Source organism: Callithrix jacchus, chromosome 8 (genome assembly GCF_049354715.1).
Source record: "Callithrix jacchus isolate 240 chromosome 8, calJac240_pri, whole genome shotgun sequence".
NCBI lineage: Eukaryota > Metazoa > Chordata > Mammalia > Primates > Cebidae > Callithrix > Callithrix jacchus.
The window spans coordinates 138,309,389-138,329,351 of record NC_133509.1 but is presented as its reverse complement, the minus strand read 5'-3'; the positions used below and the strand labels follow the sequence as shown (position 1 = coordinate 138,329,351).

General features: G+C 42.8%; 1 protein-coding gene across 31 annotated transcripts in view; it reads right to left on the bottom strand.

Annotated features, from left to right (window-relative positions):
- The window catches only part of MARK3 (microtubule affinity regulating kinase 3), a 124,839-nt gene that overhangs the window by 19,934 nt on the left and 84,942 nt on the right, over window positions 1-19,963 (bottom strand). For 9 of the 31 annotated variants that reach the window (XM_035261612.3, XM_035261615.3, XM_035261616.3 and 6 more), the window contains 5 exons: window positions 19,192-19,409; window positions 16,950-17,053; window positions 7,221-7,379; window positions 6,299-6,556; window positions 193-219 (listed from right to left, as the gene is read on the bottom strand). In XM_035261612.3, coding sequence (XP_035117503.1) covers window positions 193-219; window positions 6,299-6,556; window positions 7,221-7,379; window positions 16,950-17,053; window positions 19,192-19,409 — 766 coding nt within the window. The remainder of the gene's footprint in view (window positions 1-192; window positions 220-6,298; window positions 6,557-7,220; window positions 7,380-16,949; window positions 17,054-19,191; window positions 19,410-19,963) is intronic. The other 22 variants (XM_035261619.3, XM_035261622.3, XM_035261623.3 and 19 more) reach the window with 3 other exon arrangements.

Sequence of the window (19,963 nt, the reverse complement as noted above, 5' to 3'; positions counted from 1 at the left end):
TAGTCCCTTTAAAATGCCTGACAGAGTTAATCTATTTCTTTCCAGTTTCCTTTCAAGGAATTAAGTTTTTAGTTCTCAGCAGAAAGTTTAGTGTATAAGGAAAACACGGGGCCGAAAGCCAAACCTGATGTTAATTGCAGAAGCCATTTGGGAGTGAGGATTGAAAAATAAATGTGCATATATAAATCCTACCTTTTGATAAACCTGAATGACATGTTTCTAAAAGAAATTAAGTAAAAAAAAAAAAAAAATTAACAAAAACAACTTGCACAAATTAAACAGAAAATCTAATCAATTACAGAGAGAAAACGAAAAACAAAGCAGGGTTCCTCCTCTGGCCAATCAACAAAGAAATGCTGACATTTGTTGAAAAATTAAAATTATTACAGGTAATTAAATGAGTATGTGATCTTTTAATTAGAAATATCAAAAAAGCAAGAAAAAGTTTAGCAGTAAATACTGACAGTAGCTGTAATTAAACTTCCTCAGATGGACACATTATTTTTTTTTTAAAGACAGAGTTTCACTCTGTTGCCCAGGCTGCAGTGCAGTGGTGCAATCTCGGCTCACTGCAACCTCCACCTCCTGGGTTCAAGCAATTCTTGTACCTCAGCCTCCTGAGTAGCTGGGATTATATGCATGTGCCACTACACCCACGAAATTTTTGTATTTTTAGTAGAGATGGGATTTCACCATGTTGGCCAGGATGGTCTCCATCACCTGACCTTGTGATCTGCCCGCCTCGGCCTCTCAAAGTGCTGGGATTACAGGCGTGAGCCACCTGCCTGGCCATTTTTTAATTTAAATGGCCGGGCTTGGTGGCTCACGCCTGTAATCCCAGCACTTTGGGAGGCCGTGGCGGGCAGATCACTTGAGGTCAGGAGTTTGTGATCAGCCTGGCCAACATGGTGGTACCTGTCTCTACTAAAAATATAAAAATTAGCTGGGCATGGTGGCACACACCTGTAGTCCCAGCTACTTGGGAGGCTGAGGCAGGAGAATTGCTTGAAACTGGAAGGCGGACATTACAGTGAGACGGGATGGTGCCACTTTGCACTCGAGCCTGGGCGACACAGCAAGACTTTGTCTCAAAGAAAAAATAAAAGTATGTAGAGATGGAGTCTCATTATGTTGCCCAGGTTGGTCTTGAACTCCTAGGCTCAAGTGATACTCTTGCCTTGGCCTCCCAAAGTGCTGGGACTGTAGGCGTGAGCCAGGGTGCCTGTCCATTTCCTCATCTTCCACCTGGGAAAAATCAGGGTTACTGGTCAACTACTATAGGAGTGCTTTTTTTTATCTTTTCCTCCTACAATCCCTTGAGGTACAAAGAGGCAGGAGAAAGCTGCAGGTGGAGGCCTCGCACTCTGCTCATGGCAACAAGGATTAACCTGAGAGCAGAGGCACTTGCACGTGTCCCTGGCTGTTCTGCCTGCAGGTATGGGTGACTCTGAAGCCTCTTAGCAAGGCCAGGCCTGATCCCAAGGGGAGAGAGTTTTGCTCCTGACTGCAAAGGGCCCACAGCTCTCCAAAGCCATGTCCTCTCCAAGCAGAGTATAGGCTTCCTGACTCCAGCCCTCTTCACACCTGGCCACACTGAATCTCCCTTGCAGCATCTAAATACAAACACTTAAGCCTTTCAGGCACTGCAATTTTAATCCTAGCAATTATTGCTAAAGGAGAATAAGTTTCAACCACTCTAGCAAGGATTTTGATTAAGAACAAAATGTCGGCCGGGCACGGTGGCTCAAGCCTGTAATCCCAGCACTTTGGGAGGCCGAGGCAGGTGGATCACGAGGTCAAGAGATTGAGACTATCCTGGTCAACAAGGTGAAACCCTGTCTCTACTAAAAATACAAAAAATTAGCTGAGCATGGTGGCGCATGCCTGTAGTCCCAGCTACTCAAGAGGCCGAGGCAGAGAACTGCCTGAACCCAGGAGGTAGAGGTTGCGGTGAGCCGAGATCACGCCATTGCACTCCAGCCTGGGTAACAAGAGCGAAACTCCGTCTCAGGAAAAAAAAAAAAAGAAAGAACAAAATGTCAATAGCTGATTAGGTATAGCACTAAGGGAGATAACAGACCTCAGTTAATAAAGTTTAACAAGGTATGATAAAAGACTACCTTTCTGCAAAAATTTGGGGGCGGAAATAGCCTGGACATTGTAAATAAGATGACCACCTAAATTTTTTTTAAACAAGAAGCCTGAGTCTCCAATTTTAATTCAAATATATGAAATAAATATAGTTCAACTGTCATGTCTGCAACTGTCTTTTCTAAGGGAAGCACAGTGTAGTGCCTAAAAAGTGCCTGATACTTTTTTTTTTAAAAGGGTTTCTCCATGTTGGTCAGGCTGGTCTTGAACTCCCGACCTCAGGTGATCTGCCCGCCTCGGCCTCCCAAAGTGCTGGGATTATAGGCATGAGCCACTGCACCCAGCCGGCACTTTTTTTTTTTTTTTTTTTTTTTGACAGAGTGTCACTCTGTTGCCCAGGCTGGAGTGCAATAGTGTGACCTTGGCTCTCTGCAACCTATACCTCCTGGGTTCAAGCCATCCTCTTGCCTCACCCTCCCAAGTAGCTGGAATTACAAGCGTGTGCCACCACATCAGGCTAATTTTTGTATGTTTAGTAGAGATGGGATTTCACCATGTTGGCCAGGCTGGTCTTGAACCCCTGACCTCGAGTGATCTACCTCCTTTGACCACCCAAAGTGGTGGGATTACAGGCGTGAGACACTGTAACAGGCCCTGATGCTTTTAAAAATATGTGCCTTAATGTCTTCCAACTTCAACTTCAGTTTCTTTTATAAAATGGGGTGGATTATGAAGATTAGTGTGTGTGTGCACACGCGTGCACGTGTATAGTAATATACTCATTTCACACATATAAATGTGTATATATGATATATACTCATTTTATACATAGAATATGCACATATATGATGTACATGCATATTTATATGTATAAAATGAATATGTCTATATCTCTATATATAGACATCTACCTTAGCACATAATAAGCTAAGGAGCTTTAGCTGAGTACGGTGGCTCAAGCCACCGACTGTAGGAGGCTGAGGCGGGTGGATCACTTGAGGTCAGGAGTTCAAGACCAGCCTGGCCAACATAACAAAACCACATTTCTACTAAAAATACAAAAATTAGGCGTGATGGTGGGTGCCTGTAGTCCCAGCCACTTGGGAGGCTGAGGCACAAGAATCACTTAAACCTGGGAGGCGGAGGTTTCAGTGAGCTGAGATTGCACCACTGCACTCCAGCCTGGGCGATAAAGTGAGACTCCATCTCCAAAAGAAAAAAAAAAGAGGTAGCTATATTTTTATCAATGACACTCTTGTTTTCCTTTTTCCATTATATACATGTAATAAAATCAATGCTAGTCTTAAAATGACTGAAAAAAGAGTATAAAGAAGACAAATAAACTCAAAGATTTTAATGATGTGCAAGGGGTTATTTAAAGAGACAAGTACAGAACAAAGTGGATGAACAAGAAGCTGCCCTTTCTGAACTTAGCCAAGCCTCAGGGCTGCACACTCCCCCTGTGCTTGGGGCTCAGAGGGGAAAACACCTGTTGATATTAGGCAAGGACGGGAAGGTGAACAGCCATGTGAACAGTGTCTGGCTCCATCTACTACCACCCAAGTTTCAGAGGCAGATTTCATTTCAGCCTAATCCCTGAGGAAGGAGCTAGGGAGGGAGAGGTCTGAGACAGGCCATGGCATAACCCTGAAAGGAAGAAATGATTTTTCTTTTTTGAGACAAGGTCTCACTCTGTCGCCCAGGCTGGAGTGCAGTGGCACAATCTCAGCTCACTGCAACCTCTGTGCCCTGGGTTCAAGCAATTCTCCAGCCTCAGCCTCCCAAGTAGCTGGGATTACAGGCATGTGTCAACAAATGGCTGACTTCTGTATTTTTAGTAGAGACAGGGTTTCACCATGCTACCCAGGCTGGTCTCGAACTCCTGACCTCAAGTGATCCACCGGCCTCTGTCTCCCAAAGTGCTGAGATTTATAGGCATAAGCCACTGTGTCCAGCCAGGAAGGAATGATTTATTCTGAGAGTCACCAGACTCTTCTCAGGTTGAACTCACTGTCTCTCTTGCTGGCTGGTCATGGATGGGTGCCCCAAACCTAGCAAAGCTTTTAGCGCATTCTGTTCTGACAAGTCTGATATGAGGTGGCTTAATAAATGGGCTAAGAAGTGAGTAAGAGGGTAAATAGAAACCTGACGCATCTGACTTGTAGTTAATGTTAATGGATGTCAGAAATCCTCCATAAGCTAGATGGAGGTTGTAGTGAGCCAAGATCGCACCACTGCACTCCAGCCTTGGTGGCAGTGAGAGAGAAGAAAGGAAAGAGAGGAGGAGGAGGAGGAGGAGGAGGAGGAGGAGGAGGAGGAGGAGGAGGAGGAGGAGGAGGAGGAGGAGGAGGAAGAGGAGGAGGAGGGGAGGAGGAGGAAGAGGAGGAGGAGGAGGAGGAGGAGGAGGGGAGGAGGAGGAGGGGAGGAGGAGGAGGGGAGGGGAGGGGAGGGGAGGAGGGGAGGAGGAGGAGGGGAGGGGAGGGGAGGGGAGGGGAGGAGGGGGAGGGGAGGGGAGGGGAGGAGGGGGAGGGGAGGGGAGGGGAGGGGAGGGGAGGAGGGGGAGGGGAGGGGAGGGGAGGGGAGGAGGGGGAGGGGAGGGGAGGGGAGGGGAGGGGAGGGGAGGGGAGGGGAGGGGAGGGGAGGGGAGGGGAGGGGAGGAAGAAAGAAAGAAAGGACTCCCTAGTCTATTCCATGTCCTAATAACAAGTACAATAGACTTTAATGTGACTCACCGAAGTTTCAGATGATTGATCTAATATAAAATTACTAGGAAATTACAGAGATTGAAAAGTAATATTTAGCTTACAGTTTATATAATGGAGATGGTGTGAAATGAAGTAACAGACTACAGGCCATAGGGAATACAGAACAATAGAGGAGGGAACTGATCATTTCAGACCCAGCAAAGACTGCTACTGCTGTCCTGTAAGCTACAGATGACAAATAAGAGGGTCTGCCCCAGGCAAACCTGCAGGATTATCTCAGACAGACTGATACACAGCTAGGCTTAATTTCAAAAAATTTCTTCTAGGGAGTCCTGAAACTGCAGGGGCTCTTGGGTTCCTGGGTTCCTTCTTGGAAAGGTACCTTTTACTAATTGTTTATGGTTCAAAGGGGTATCCTTTCTTTTTCCTCTTGAAACAGCTAGTATTTCTAGGCTTTTGTAACAGGTACACAAGGTTATGGAAATGAAGTTATCTCAAAGGACACTTAAGAGGTTACTGAGGCCCAGGGCCAGGTGCAGTGGCTCACACCTGTAATCCCAGCACTTTGAGAGGCCGAGGCGGGTGGATCATGAGGTCAGGAGTTCGAAACCAGCCTGACCAACATGGTGAAACCCCATCTCTACTAAAAATACAAAAATTAGCCGGCGTGGTGGCGCATGCCTATAATCCCAGCTATTCAGGAGGCTGAGGCAGGAGACTCGCTTGAACCTGGGAGGTGGAGGTAGTGGTGAGCCAAGATCACACCACTGCACTCAACCCTGGGCAACAAGAGCAAAACTCTGTCTTAAAAAAATGAGTTTACTGAGGTCCAAAATGCTAGCCTACTAGACACATGGAGCATTTTAGAAAATTTCCAGGACCACCAGCCAAGAATCATGGAGCATTTTATACAAAGATAATAATTTTTTATTTTTTGAGAATAAATCAGACATTTTTATCTCCAAACGATACCATTTAAGGATACTAACTTGCTCTCAATATAAATTACTAAGACTGAGAGAGAAATTTTCAAGATTTGGACTCTTAAGAAATTTATTGCCATTTAACAACAATTAAGTGAGAAAAGAGGAGCTGTCTCTCTCCTCCAGGGCTGGAGATGATTATGAAAGACATACATGGTCTTTCCTGCTGACTGCTACGGAGTGCCAGGCCCCAACCCACACCAGAACTCAAGTTCTGCCTGCTCAACTACAACGAACACGCCATGCAGATAGATACGTGGGCAAAAGGAACAGTAAATAAAGAACAATAACAAAAACCTCCTAAATGCTAGTTAACTTTTAGTGTTATGAGGACTCTGAGCTCTGTAATTTCTACTTTAAAGGTTTTAAAGTATAAAGTTAGATGTATATAAAACCAGAAAACCATGAGCTGAAGGCAGACTGAAAAGCATCCAGGCAGTAGTGGCTTCACACAACAAAAAAATGCATTTTTCCTTTTGCTCTACGTGTTCACTCCAAAACCACAAAACCACTACTTACCTCCTTGTGAGTTTTGAAGTTAATTTACTAAAGAGATTAGTGGAGCCTCGGCTTCGAGTATGGGACAATGGTGTGGCTTCATGGGAAAGGCTGGGAGAGGCAGGAGGGCCATTATATGTTGCGGTTCGCCGTTCCCGGGGCTGGCCGTGGAAAGTGCTACGAATGGCAGTGCCTCTTGGGAAGCGGATTCGATCCGGGGTGGCTGCACTGCTAATACTGTGTGTTGAAGCAACTGGAGTTCTCTGATCAGCAACAGTGCTATGAGACCAGAAAATAAGAAGCTCTCAGAACATGACATATAGAAATTTACAGTGACAATATACCTTTTATACACAGTGGAGAAAATCAGGTATAATAAATCCAGATCCAAGGGATATTTTATAGGACTTAGGAGCAAAAGGTAAGTTAAGTGGGAAATGGTACCAACAGAACAATACATAATGAGACAAAGCTTCATGGAGTTTAAGGGAGCAGTATTATAGATATTTTCAAGGACAAAATAATGCAGGGAAATTCTAGGACAGAGAACAGCTAACTCACACTTTTCCCCTTTGCTTCCCTCTGAAATTGCTTATACACAGAGAACTGTGCCAATGCGAAAGAAATAAAGGATATGCAGATGTGACTGAAGAACAGGCAACTAAAAAGTTTTGGAAGTACACAAATGGTATACGTATAAAATTCCACATGCTGAAAGCAACTTGGGAGGAGCAGGAACTTCGTACATACTTTGTAGTATGCAAAGGCACGAAGACACACACACAACTGAGGACACCATGAGACAAGATGTGCTAACTAAAATCACATAGGAGGAGGACACCTTGTGGATAACTAACAGAATCTCAGACTATAAAATCCACAGCACAAAATTAAGAAGCAGTGGGTACACATTAGTTTCACAAAGAATGTGCATTTTTCTTACATAGCCTTGAAGTTATCTCCTTCACTGTCTATTGGAGGTAACATCATCTTGGGGTGGCCAGAGGCTGACATGGACATCGACTTCTGATGTCTCAGCCGACAGGTAGATGTGGAACAAACTGAGGCAGGGCTAGCTGCATAAGCGAACATTTCTGTCAGGCTGGGAGGGGTTTGGGTTCAGGCAGAGGCAGAAACACAGTATGAAGGAGCAGTGACCACAGAGCAACCTGTGTGTAATGCACATACTTTCCTCCCAAGACATCTCATTTTTGCTAAAGAATAAAAATCACCTGTGCTTGTTTTGGAGATTCTAGAGCAACTGCTAACCTGTAGCTGCTTTTTTTTCAAACAGTAATCATAAAAATGTATTACCTTAAAAGAAAAGAGCAGATTACATGTTTGAATATCTGTTTCTATGGGAGGGGCAGCATCCTCTGAGGTATGCACAAAATAAAATCTATTCTAAGAGATGCCTCAATTCAAATCTAAGTGGTAAAATGAATATATCAGCATGCTATGCTCCCAACATGTTCCCAAAACACACTGACATATTTTATTTTTTATTTACCTTTTTTTTTTTTTTTTTAATAGAGACAGGGTCTCACTAAGTTGCCCAGGCTGGTCTTAAACTTGTGGCTTCAAGTGATCCTCCTGCCTTGGCCTTCCAAAGTGTTGGGATTACAGGCGTGAGCCATCATACCCAGCCCACACTGATGTATTTTAAATGAACTAATAAAATTATAGGTATAGGAACTAGCTGCTACATGAGTATACTATGTTGTTTGGTATTTTTTTTTTTCCCCCAGACAGGGTTTTGCTCTTTCACCCAGCTGTAGTGCAGTGGTGTGATTGTGGCTCACTGCAGCCTCAACTTCCTGGGCTCAGGCTATTCTCCCATCTCAGCCTCCTAAGTAGCTGGGAATACAGGTGGGCTCCACCATGCCTGGTTAATTTTTTGCGTTTTTAGTAGAGAGGGTTTGCCATGTTGCCCAGGCTGGTCTTGAACTCTTGAGTTCAAGTAATATGCCTCCCTTGGCCTCCCAAAGTGTTGGGATTACAGGCCTGCGCCACCATGTCTGGCCTTCCTACTCAAAGGACATTTACTCTATGATTAAAAAAAAAAAAAAAACAGTCAGCAGAGCCCCCTTCTACAAGATGGGCAAATTCATCAGAACAAATTAACTATTTGCAGACATGGTAAGACAGAGTGGCTAGAAGTTTGCAGTTTCACCTAACACACACAGCTACCGGACAAAACTATCCACAGGAGGCTCACTGGGACACATTATTTGGAATTCCAGCTCAGTCATCATGTCCTTGGAATTCAAGGGCCGTTTCTTTCCTTTAAGGTAAGTAGGAATACAGCTCTTCCAGAGTCTTTCTGCAGAAATGCTTTAGAAGGATTGAAACCTGGAAGCTGGCAAGCTCTTCCTTTCCTTACTCCCCATACCCAGACTAACCACATCTTGTTGGTGTCAACTTCCTAGCTGCCCTTCAGGTGGCCCACCTGCTCCACTTCCAACCACAAGGGCCTCAGTACAGAGCCTCACTCCTAGTCTTTACTGGGCCCCCTGCCTTTGCCCCAACACCTCTGATCTATTCACCTTACAGCTGAGAACTTTCTAACATATAAACCAGACCTTGTCACTCATCTCTCATCCTTCTACAGAACACCAGGTCTTTGGAATAAAGTTCAGTCTCCTCGACTCAGAATATACATCCCCAGGCCCCTGAAGTCTGGCTCCTGCCATCTCTCTAGGCTTTGCTTTCTATCATTCCCTCCAGAAACTCGACTTTCTGGCCTTCCTGATGATGTGCAGCCAATTGGCCAAGCACCAGGTCAAAAAATGTTTGCAGAAGTTATTCTTTTGGTATGGAGAACTGGTATCTTTTTATTCACACTTCAAAACTGAAGGTCATCAACTCCATGAAGTCTTATCTGGTCAACTTTCCCACTGAGTTAAATCACTTGTTTTTAGCTCATGCATGCCCACTGTATCCTAGTGACCCTCCCTGCTGGACGTCCCTGAAAACACAGCATGAAATCTTGTCAATGTGCCTCCCATGAGTATAAGCAGAAAGCCTGCAGAGCAGGTGTTCCATAAACATTCTCCTAACAGAGCAGGTTAGTTAATCAATAAGCCATTAGAATTCTGACATCCCCAACATGAGGGAGATAGGTGTTTAAAATCAAGAAAAAAATGCTTGTTCCTACATTAAAACATTTTTATTAAAATTTTTATTTCTGAGACAGGGTCTTGCTCTATTCACTCAGGCTAGAAGGCAGTGGCACACTATCACAGCTTGCTGGAGCCTCAACTTCCTGGGCTTAAGCAATCCTCCTATCTCAGCCTCTGAGTGGCTGAGACCACAGAATTGTGCCACTATGCCTAGCTAATTTTTAAATTTTCTGTAGAGATGGTATCTCACTGTGATGCTGAGGCAGGTCTTGAACTCCTGGGTTCAACTGATCCTTCTGCCTATGCCACCCAAACTGCTGGGATTATAGGCCTTGTTAGCCACCGTGCCTGGTTCTGTCCCTGCATTTTTGTTTGAGAATTCTGCCCTCTGACTTGAGAGAATTTATACAGTTGGAGTAGAACTGGAAACAAATGTCTTATAAAGACAAAAATTTATTGTTTCATTATTTTCCATTCTTTTTCTGCAGCAAGAATACTTAAATTTAGCCTTGGTGGAAGCAACTCTAGGTCTTACAGAGATCAAGGAGACAACCTGAGGGCTTCTGCTTGAGCACAGCTGTGTGTGGGAGGAAGTTATGTCTAAGGGTGCCGAGCTCAATCATGGAACTACTGCTGATGAGCGGAGGCAGATGGACCCTGACTGTAGCCCTGGACTTATTTTTAGTTATATGAACTAACAGCTCTTTTATACTTAAGCCTGTTTGGACTGGGTTTTCTGTCACCTGCAACAGAGATGGTTCTAACTGGCTAAGGTTTTTAAAGAAATACTCGGTTGTGTCTTGTACATGCATACAGATACATGTACACATGAATGCAAACAAATGTATTTTTCTAACAAGTTATAGATAAATACAACTGTCTCTTGTGTCCTTACCTTTCAGGGGGAGTCTAGGATCAATAAACTCTACCTCCAGCTGCTGACATTTTTTTTTTTTTTCTCCAAATGAGGAGCTAGTATCAGTAGATGTGTCAAGAAGAGCAGGGCAAGGAGGAGAGGTAGGAGTTGTTTGACCCTTTTCCCGGTGAACACAAATAGTCCCAAAGTCTCTGGAGAAGGAAAAGGCTTTTAGTCAGCTTGCAGGCAGGAGGGTGCTGCATCGATTCCCAATGAAGCACACTGCTGACAGGCCAAGCAAGATCTTTAAGTCAACAAGCATGGCAAGAGGGTGTGGACACATGCTTTGCAGAAAAAACAAAAAACAAAAAAAACAGATCCTCTAGAGACCTTTCTAAGAAGGAAATATAAATTTATTTTTATATTTTCATTATAAATTAAAAACATTTTTTTTTTGTAGAGGCGGGGTTTTGCCATGGTCCAGGCTAGTCTGGAACTCCTGAGCTTAGGCATACTGCCTACCTCGGCCTCCCAAAGTGCTGGGATTATAAATTGTTAACTTGAGGTCGGGCGCAGCGGTGGGCCCCTATAATCCCAGCTACTCAGGAGGCTGAGGCATGAGAATCATTTGAACCTAGCGACAGTGGTTGCAGTGAGCTGAGATCATGCCACTGCACTCCAGTCTGGGTGATAAGAGAGAGACTCTGTTTCAAATTAAAATAATTAATTAAGCGTTTTTACATACTAATTTTAAAGGCAATTAAATAAACTCTTCAGAAATTTAATCCCTGTCACATCGTGAGTTTCACAAAGAAAGCAACAAAACAGATTTTTCTGACTTCAGTAAGCCTAACAGCTACAGGAAACAGTAAATGCAGTAAGATGTTTGCAAATTTCAATTTTGTACAATCAAGCTCACAAAAATCCTATTTACAACAGGCAACCTCAACATCACAATGGTGTACATATATATTCTAAAAGGTCATCAAGTTGTTATGAAACTTGAAGAATATTCCCCCAGAAAACTGTTAAAAATGGTAGATTCTGTAGTCTAGCCCACAATTTACCTAAGCAAAACAGTAGCAGTATTACTTTTTTTTATAATTAAAAAAATTTTTTTTCAAGTTGAGGATTCATACTAGCTGTTATTACATTAATTTTTTAATTTTTTTGAGACAGGATCTGGCTCTATCGTCCAGGCTGGAGTACAATGGTGTGATCTCGGCTCACTGCAAACTCCGCCTCCCAGGCTCAAACCATCCTCCTGCCTCAGCCCCCAAATAGCTGGGACTACAGGCATGTACTACCACACCTGGCTAATTTTTGTATTTTTAATAGAGATGGGGTTTCACCATGTTGACCAGGCTTGTCTTGAACTCCCGACCTCAGGTGATCCACCTGCCTCAGCCTCCCAAAGTGCTGGGATTTACAGGCGTCAGCCACTATGCCTGGCACCCAGCAAATTTTTTTGTCTTTTTGGTAGAGATGGTATTTTGCCATGTTGCCCAGGCTGATCTTGAACTCCTGGGCTCAAACAATCCTCCTGTCTTGGCCTCCCAAAGTGCTGGGATTATAGTTGTGAGCCACCATGCCCAGTCTGTATTACATTTAAACTTTAATTTATAGAAATAGTAGTAATGTTTTTCTTAAAATTCAAGTTGTATAAAGTTGAGTTCCTATTAATCTTTCCAATTGTTTTGTATTCGTGACTATGTTTTAAAATTAAAAAAAATTTTTTTTTGTAGAGACAGGGTCTTGAGCTACTTTGCCCAGGCTGGTCTTTAACTTCTCATCTCAAGTGATCTTCCTGTCTAGGCCTCCCAAAGTGCTGAGATGACAGGCCTTGTGAGCCACTGTGCTCAATCTTGACTACCTTTTTTTTTTTTTTTTTTTAGATGGAGTCTCACTTTGTCACCCAGGCTGGAGTGCAATGGCTTCAACTCGGCTCACTGCAATCTCCGCCTCCTGAGTTCAAGCAATTGTCCTGCCTCAGCCTCCTGAGTAGCTGGGACTACAGGCATGTGCCACCACACCTGGCTAATCTTTTTCTTTTCAGTAGAGATGGAGTTTCACTGTGTTAGGCAGGATGGTCTCGGTCTCCTGACCTTGTGATCCACCTGCCTCGGCCTCCGGAAGTGCTGGGATTACAGGTGTGAGCCACCCCACCTGGCTGACTAGCTTTTCTAAAACATTAATCCACTTAAGGTTACTAAAGGATAGACACTTTGAATTTGTGGGTGTGACCTCTAGCCCTTATCTGAACATTCTGACAAGAAATGTTCCGGCTGCTGATTAAAAGCATACTCAGTGACTGGGCAAAAGCAGAATTAAAAATACAGTCCAATGTCAGGCATAGTGGCTCATGCCTATAAACCTAGTGTTTTGGAAGGCCAAGGTGGGAAGATCCTTTGCGGCCAGGAGTTTGAGACCAGCCTGGGTGACATGCATGGGAAGACTTCATCTCTACAAAAAATAAAGAATTAGGCCCGGCACGGTGGCTCACGCCTGTAATCTCAGCACTTTAGGAGGCCAAGGTGGGCGGATCACCTCAGGTCAAGAGTTTGAGACCAGCCTGACCAACATGGAAAAACTCTGTAGTTACAAAAAAAAAAAAAAAAAAAAAAAAAAAATTAGGTGGGCATGGTGGTGTATGCCTGTAACCCCAGCTACTCAGGAGGCTGAGGCAGGAGAATCGCTTGAGGCAGAGGTTGTGGTGAGCTGAGATTGTGCCACTGCACTCCAGCCTGGGCAACAAGAGCGAAACTCTGTCTCAAAAAAAAAAAAAAATTAGCCAGGTGCAGTGGTGCCTGCCTTTAGTCCCAGCTACTCAAGAGGCCAACACAGGAGGATCGTTTGAGCCCAGGAGCTCAAGGCTGCAATACACTACAATCACATATGTGACCAGCCACTGCACTACAGCCTGGGCAATACTGCAGGACTCCATCCATTTAAAGTCACTTTATAATTTTGAAAGTTTACAATAATAGCCAATATCTAAAACTTCTTTGAAAAAGATTCTGGGCTGGATGAAGTGGTTCACGCCTGTAATCGCAGCACTTTGAAAGGCCGAGACCGGTAGATCACCTGATGTCAGGAGTTTGAGACAAGCCTGGTGAAACCCTATTTCTCCTAAAAATACAAAAATCAGCCAGGTGTGGTGGCGTGTGCCTGTAATCCCAGAATGAGGCTGAAGAATTGCTTGAACCCGGAAGATGGAGGTTGCAGTGACCTGAGATCAGCGCCACTGCACTCTAGTCTGGGTAAAAGAACGAGACTCCATCTCAGAATAAGAAAAGAAAAAATTCTGTTTGCATTACTGTAAGACCATCATGTCACTTCTCTGGGTTCTTTAAAAGAATGCAGTCTGAACGTCTCGCCCAGGTATCTAAAGCATATGAAATAGGAGGAACAGAGTGTCTCTGCTATGCACGTTGTTTAGCACATTATTAACTTCAGAGGTTAGATTTAGGCAGTGTAAACTAAGAAAATTCTTCAGCCTTGGCTAAAAAGTCTGTAATTAATAATGAAAGCTAACATATGTTGAGCACTATGTGCCAGTACTACATGGTTTAAGACTCACACTGCAAACCTATACCATCTTAATAGAATCATACAATTGAAGATGTAATCAAACCTTCTCATGCCTAGTTTACATCAACTATTAGTCATGCCTGGAATCTGGCCATCTTTTTGAGAATAACATCAGAAAGCAGAAATTACAGCAGAAAGTGGGCTGGCCTTCAGCATGATTGGTTCAAAACAAGTCTCAGAAAACTACTCACAGGTGTTTGTGCCAAAGTAACAACCAGCCCTAACCTACACTCCCCAAATCATTAACTTTATTGTTCCCACAGGAAAGCTGATAAAAAACAAAGGCTGAGCTGGTAATAACCAATTAATAAAAGTAATTCTCGAAAGAAAAAAACTATTAAAATTAATTATATTGCCTATGACAAGAGAAAAAAGCCCTGCATTTGGTAAGCCTTTAACACATCCTATGTTTACAGTAGGATTTTTAAGGTAGTAAGGGCTTAAGATACATGTAGTCTTTGGTTTAAATCTTGATACAGTTTTAAAAAGAATTAGCCATCATTATTCTTATGTTGAAATCCTGTATAAACACTCATATAAAAAAGAAAACAGTCAAAAATATTTAAGGCTAACATTGGAACTTAACATGTTTGTTTCATAAGTTAACACAGGTCCAGGCTTCCTTCAGCTCACACATATTTTAAATTAAGTGAAGGATTAAGATATATGGGTGGGTGAAGAGAGGGAAAGAAACAATCTGCCTAAGAAGTCATCTGTGCAGAGAGAGCTAATTGTATCTCACTGAAGACTCAAGCATTGATTTTAAGGGAAAGCTGTCACATTTAGTGCCTTAACTCAAGTAAAAATTATGACCGCAAGGTTCAGTTGTCAAACCCAATAATTTTCCAGTCTTTCAATTCACTTATAAGATAGGAAAGGAAAATCCAAATATTATTAAAACAATGGGCCCTGTCTTTTAAGGTTTGGCGCTGAGACTCTCTTTGGCTAAAGAGAAAGACGACATCTTCAAAAGCAAAGTATTTCAATGATTGATGCTAAGAGAGGCAATGAGGCCCAGGTCAAGATACACAAGAGCGGGCCCAACACAGCAGGTGTCTCCAGTGGGAATGCAGAAAGGAAATGATGCCAAATAAAAGAAGTCTTAAACACTATTTCCAAAGAGTGAAATGAAAAATTTTAGGAAAAGAGAATCAGAAGAGCACTGGTATACACGCATGTGCCTGGTGTATGATACGTGTAGCACAGGATGAGGAGCAGAGAGCAGACCTTGGTCTTAACACCCTTGAGGAGACTGACTCCGTGCCTTACAGAGTCACATAACCTAAAGTTCAGAAGGAGGTGGGTGGTGCAATTCCAGAATTTAGAAGTGCCTTAACTCAAGTACAAATTACATTAGAAGTACTTGGAAAAGTAAAGGTAATGAAACAACTTTTTTTTTTTTTTGAGATGGAGTCTCGCTCTGTTGCCCAAGCTGGACTGCAGTGGCGTGATCTCAGCTCACTGCAACCTCTGCCTCGTGGGTTCAAGTGATTCTCCCACCTCAGTCTCCCTAGTAGCTGGGATTACAGGCTTTTGCCACCACACTCAGTTAATTTTTGTATTTTTAGTACAGATGGGGGTTTCACCATCTTGGCCAGGCTGGTCTTGAACTCCTGACCTCAAGTGATCTGCCCACCTTGGCTTCCCAAAGTGCTGGATGTGAACACAGGTGTGAACCACTGTGCCTGGCCACGAAACATTTTTGTAGTCCTGTAGACTAAAATCTTTAACATCAGACACTTTTAAGTCTTCTACTGATATTTTCTATTAAGTCACTTGTGAACTAGAAGAAATTTGAGAGTTAAGAATGGAACTATAATACAAATCTACCAAAGAGTAGACTACTATTAAGAAATACCTATACCAACCATTATCTGTAAACCATCTACCCTAGCCGCTATACTCAAGTTCTTAACAGTTTTTAATCATAGGAAAAAAGACAATGTTAAAACACATATACACACGTAAGTCAGAAAAGAGAACAAGAGAACTGTAAATATTGCTAAAAATTCAACGAATAATAACCATAATCTTACAGAACAAATGTTACTCCACATATCAATTCAATTCTATGGAACAGGGAAGCGATAATCAGTTTGGTACTAAGGATGAAGGAAGAAATGATTTTTGCTTAGGCTGTCACAAAATACAGTGATCAAACATTTCATTTGACTAATGAGATCAAACATAGGTTAGGACGAGAAACAGAACCTTACGCTGTAACTGCAGAAGAAACAGTTCTGATGCAAACAACGTTCAAGTTAGAAGAGCGACGCCCACTTTGAAATTCAGTTCACATACTGCTCTTCCAAAGACAAAGAAGGAAATCCATGCCAGCCTGGGAAATGTGTTCTCAACAAAACATAGCATGTTTAATTATCCTCTACCAAACCAACTTCTTTTTTCTTTCCATCCAGACTAACCCCACCTCAGAGTCTCTGGGCCTATCTAATCCCATTTTACTGACTCTACTTACTTTCTTATTTCATAACCCCAAGAAAATAGTGTGCATGATAGGACACTTTCCTTACTGACAGGTAACATCACTGTCTTTTAAATCGTGCTCATCCTATGCATGCTTGCCCTGCAGGCAAATTAAAAGCATTCAGAAGGCTTGACTCTCCATTTCTCTTGGCTTCTCCAGTGTTTCCATTTAGACCCAGTCATCCAGACCCTTTGGTAAACTGCTGACCTTTAACGCTAAGTGTGCTCTGCATTCTCCCAAGTGTGGCTCTCTGCCAAGAGTCCTTATCTTCCCCCACTTTCAGCTATTTTTCAAGTTATTAATGTGCACAAGACAATCTCCATCTAGTCAATGTTCTACAACATACTCACAGCTTACTTTCTACTTCCTCTAGGAAACCTCTGGATTTAACCCAATGCTTTTAATTACCATACACAGCCAGGCAGGAGGATGACGCTCTAGACAACAAAAACAATTTACAATTCTAGTATCTTGCTAAAAATTAGCACACAAATTTAACTTACCTTCAGAGAATACTCACAGCTTTAATTTGAGAATGATTATAGAAACAAAGCAGTAAATAACATACTTCCATTTCTCTTGGGAAAAACAACTTTTCTTACAAACAGAATTTCCTACCTGTTTTCTTTGCCATTCTGAATCACTGAGTGTCTATCAGCTGTAGTTCTCTCACTGCAAACATAAGTATTTCGCCGTGTCATTCCGCCAGATGCTGTGTTACTCTATAAAAAAGGTCAGTTTTTGTCTTAATTTGGTAAATACAGTAAAATAAGAAAAAATGAACTCATTTACATAAATAGGAATACCCATCTTTTATTTAAAAGACAGGGTCTTGCTCTGTTGCCCAGGTTGGAACATGGTGGTGTTACCACAACTCACTGCAGCCTCAACCTCCTGGGCTCAAACGATCTTCCCACCTAAGCCTCTCAAGTAGCTGGTACTACAGGTGTGCATCATTAAGCCCAGCTAATTTATTTATATATATTTTTTTGTAGAGATGAGGTTTCACTCTGATGCCCAGGCTGATCTCAAACTCTTGGGCTAAAATGATCCTCCTGCCTCAGCCTCCCAAAGTGCTGGGATTAGAGGGGTGAGCCACTGTGCCCAGGTCTTCCTTCTGGGGTATTGAAAAAGTTTTGAAACTAAAGAGAGGTGCTGGTTGCACAATACTGTGAGTATACCAAATGCCACTGAATTGCACACTTTAAAATGGTTAATCATGTATCGTGGATTCACATGAATTTAATTTCATGAATTCAACTTCATGTATTTAATTCATATGAATATTAACTTTAATATAAAAAACTAAAAAGCAAGAAACAAGTCACAGCTATGAAATTTTTATTTTTTAATTTTCCAAATCTCATCTTGAATTGTTTTTGTTTTTTTTTCTAGAGATGGAGTCTTGCTCTGTTACCCAGGCAGGAGTGCAGAGGCATGATCTCAGTTCACTGCAATGTCTGCCTCTTGGGTTGAAGCAATTCTCCTGCCTCGGCCTCCCGAGTAGCTGGGATGACAAGCGCACACCACCATACCCCGTAATTTTTTTTTTTTGAGACTGGGTCTTGCTCTGTTGCTAGGCTGGAGTGCAGTGGCACGATCTTGGCTCACTGCTGTCTCCACCTCTTGAGTTCAAGCGATTCCCCTGCCTCAGCCTCCCAAGTAGCTGGGACTACAGGCATGTACCCAAGCCTGGCTAATTTTTTTGTACTTTAGTATAGACAGGGTTTTACCAGGTTGGCCAGGATGGTCTCAATCTCCTGATCTCGTGATCCACCCGCCTCGGCCTCTCAAAGTGCTGGGATTACAGGTGTGAACCACCTTGCCTGGCCAGTTTCTATATTTTTAGGAGAGATGGGGTTTTACTATGTTGAGCCAGGTTGGTCTCGAACGCCTGACTTCAAGTGATCCACCCGCCTTGGCCTCCCAAAGTGCAGGGATTACAGGCATAAGTCACCGTGCCCAACCATATCTATGGAACTTTGTGAGATAATGTTTGTGACCCCTCCAAAATTCATGCTGAAGCTTTATCTCCAATAGGAGAAAACAGTATTTGGAGATGAGTCTTTTAGGGGGTGTTTAGATCATGAGGGATCTGCCTTCATGAACGGATTAGTGTCTTTTTTCTTTCTTTCTTTCTTTTTTTTTGAGATGGAGTCTTGCTCTGTTGCCCAGGCTGGAGTGCAGTGGTGTGATCTTGGCTCACTGCAATGTTGACCTCCCAGGTTCAAGCAATTCTCTGCCTCAGTCTCCCAAGTAGCTGGGATTACAGGTACCCACCACCACACCTGGCTAATTTTTGTATTTTTAGTAGAGATGGGGTTTCAACATCTTGGCCAGGCTGGTCCTGAACTCCTGATCCACTTTCCTCGGCCTCAAAAAGTGCTGGGATTACAGGCGTGAGCCACCAGGCCCAGCCAGATTAGTGTCTTATAAAAGAGCTTGAGGGAGTGGGTTCACCCCTTCTGTCCCTTCAGCCACATGAGAACACAGCATTTGCCTCCTCTGGAGGATGCCAGCACGAAGGCACTATCTTGGAAGCAGAGAACAGGGCCCTCGTCAGACACGGAACTTGCTGGTGCCTTCATCTTGGACTTCCCAGCCTCCAGAATTGTAATAAATGTCTTTTCTTTATAAATCAGCCAGTCTCAGGCATTGTGTTACAGCAGCAGGAATGAACTAAGAGAGTGTCAACAATAAATACTTACAATGCAGCAGGTGGGATTTCTATAGGTTAAGACTGGCCTAGTGGGGAGGACATTCCAGGAGCAGGAGACCACAGGAGTAAAATGAACACCTGGTATCTAGCCAGTTCCAACCCTACTAAGCCAAGACCACTCTATAGTTCAACAACACTTACATTAGGGACAGCGGAGCTTTTCTTGTGTTCAGGAATATCCGCCTTATTGGGATTACTTGCATTCCCAAGCATGGGACTGGCTGGAGCAATTCCCTTTCCTCCAACAGAACTGACACCTGATTTCCGGGAGGAAATTCCATCTTCTTTGAGGTCACTATCTGCAGTGCTGGTCTGACTCCTTTTCGGATACGCCACAACAGAAGGAATAGCTGGTCCAGCTAAAATAAAGAGTTCACTTTTAAAAAGACTGAATATAGTTTCAAGTTTTATTTTGTGACAGTAATTGTATTTTGTAAGAGGATCTAAGATTGCTATTCACCTAAAAAAATGTAAAACAGTAAAATCCTTTAAGATGTTTCTCACTTATAGCTAATGTTTGCCCTATGCAATGAATTCAATATTGAAATTTCACTTAATACCCCGAAATTTCTACTTAAAATATTTTTTTCAAAAAATTATAAGCATTTAGAGTTGTCCTTTGGAAACATCTTAAGGTGGTATTACTGTATAGATTCAAACTAATTAGATGAACACAAATCAAGCAGAATGAACCAGTTCATCTCGTACGTCTGAGTGAATTACATCCTCTTTTGTAGGAGAGATGCCATCATCTTTTGGAACAGAAAAGTACAGATTTTATAGGCCATTTCTTTTGAAGTTTTATCCTGGATCTTTTTAAAAACACCCATAATCTTTTAGATAAACAGGAGTTTGAGTAGACAGGGGAAGGTATAGAAGCAGAGGAATCTTGCAAGCAACGGGGAGGAAGCAG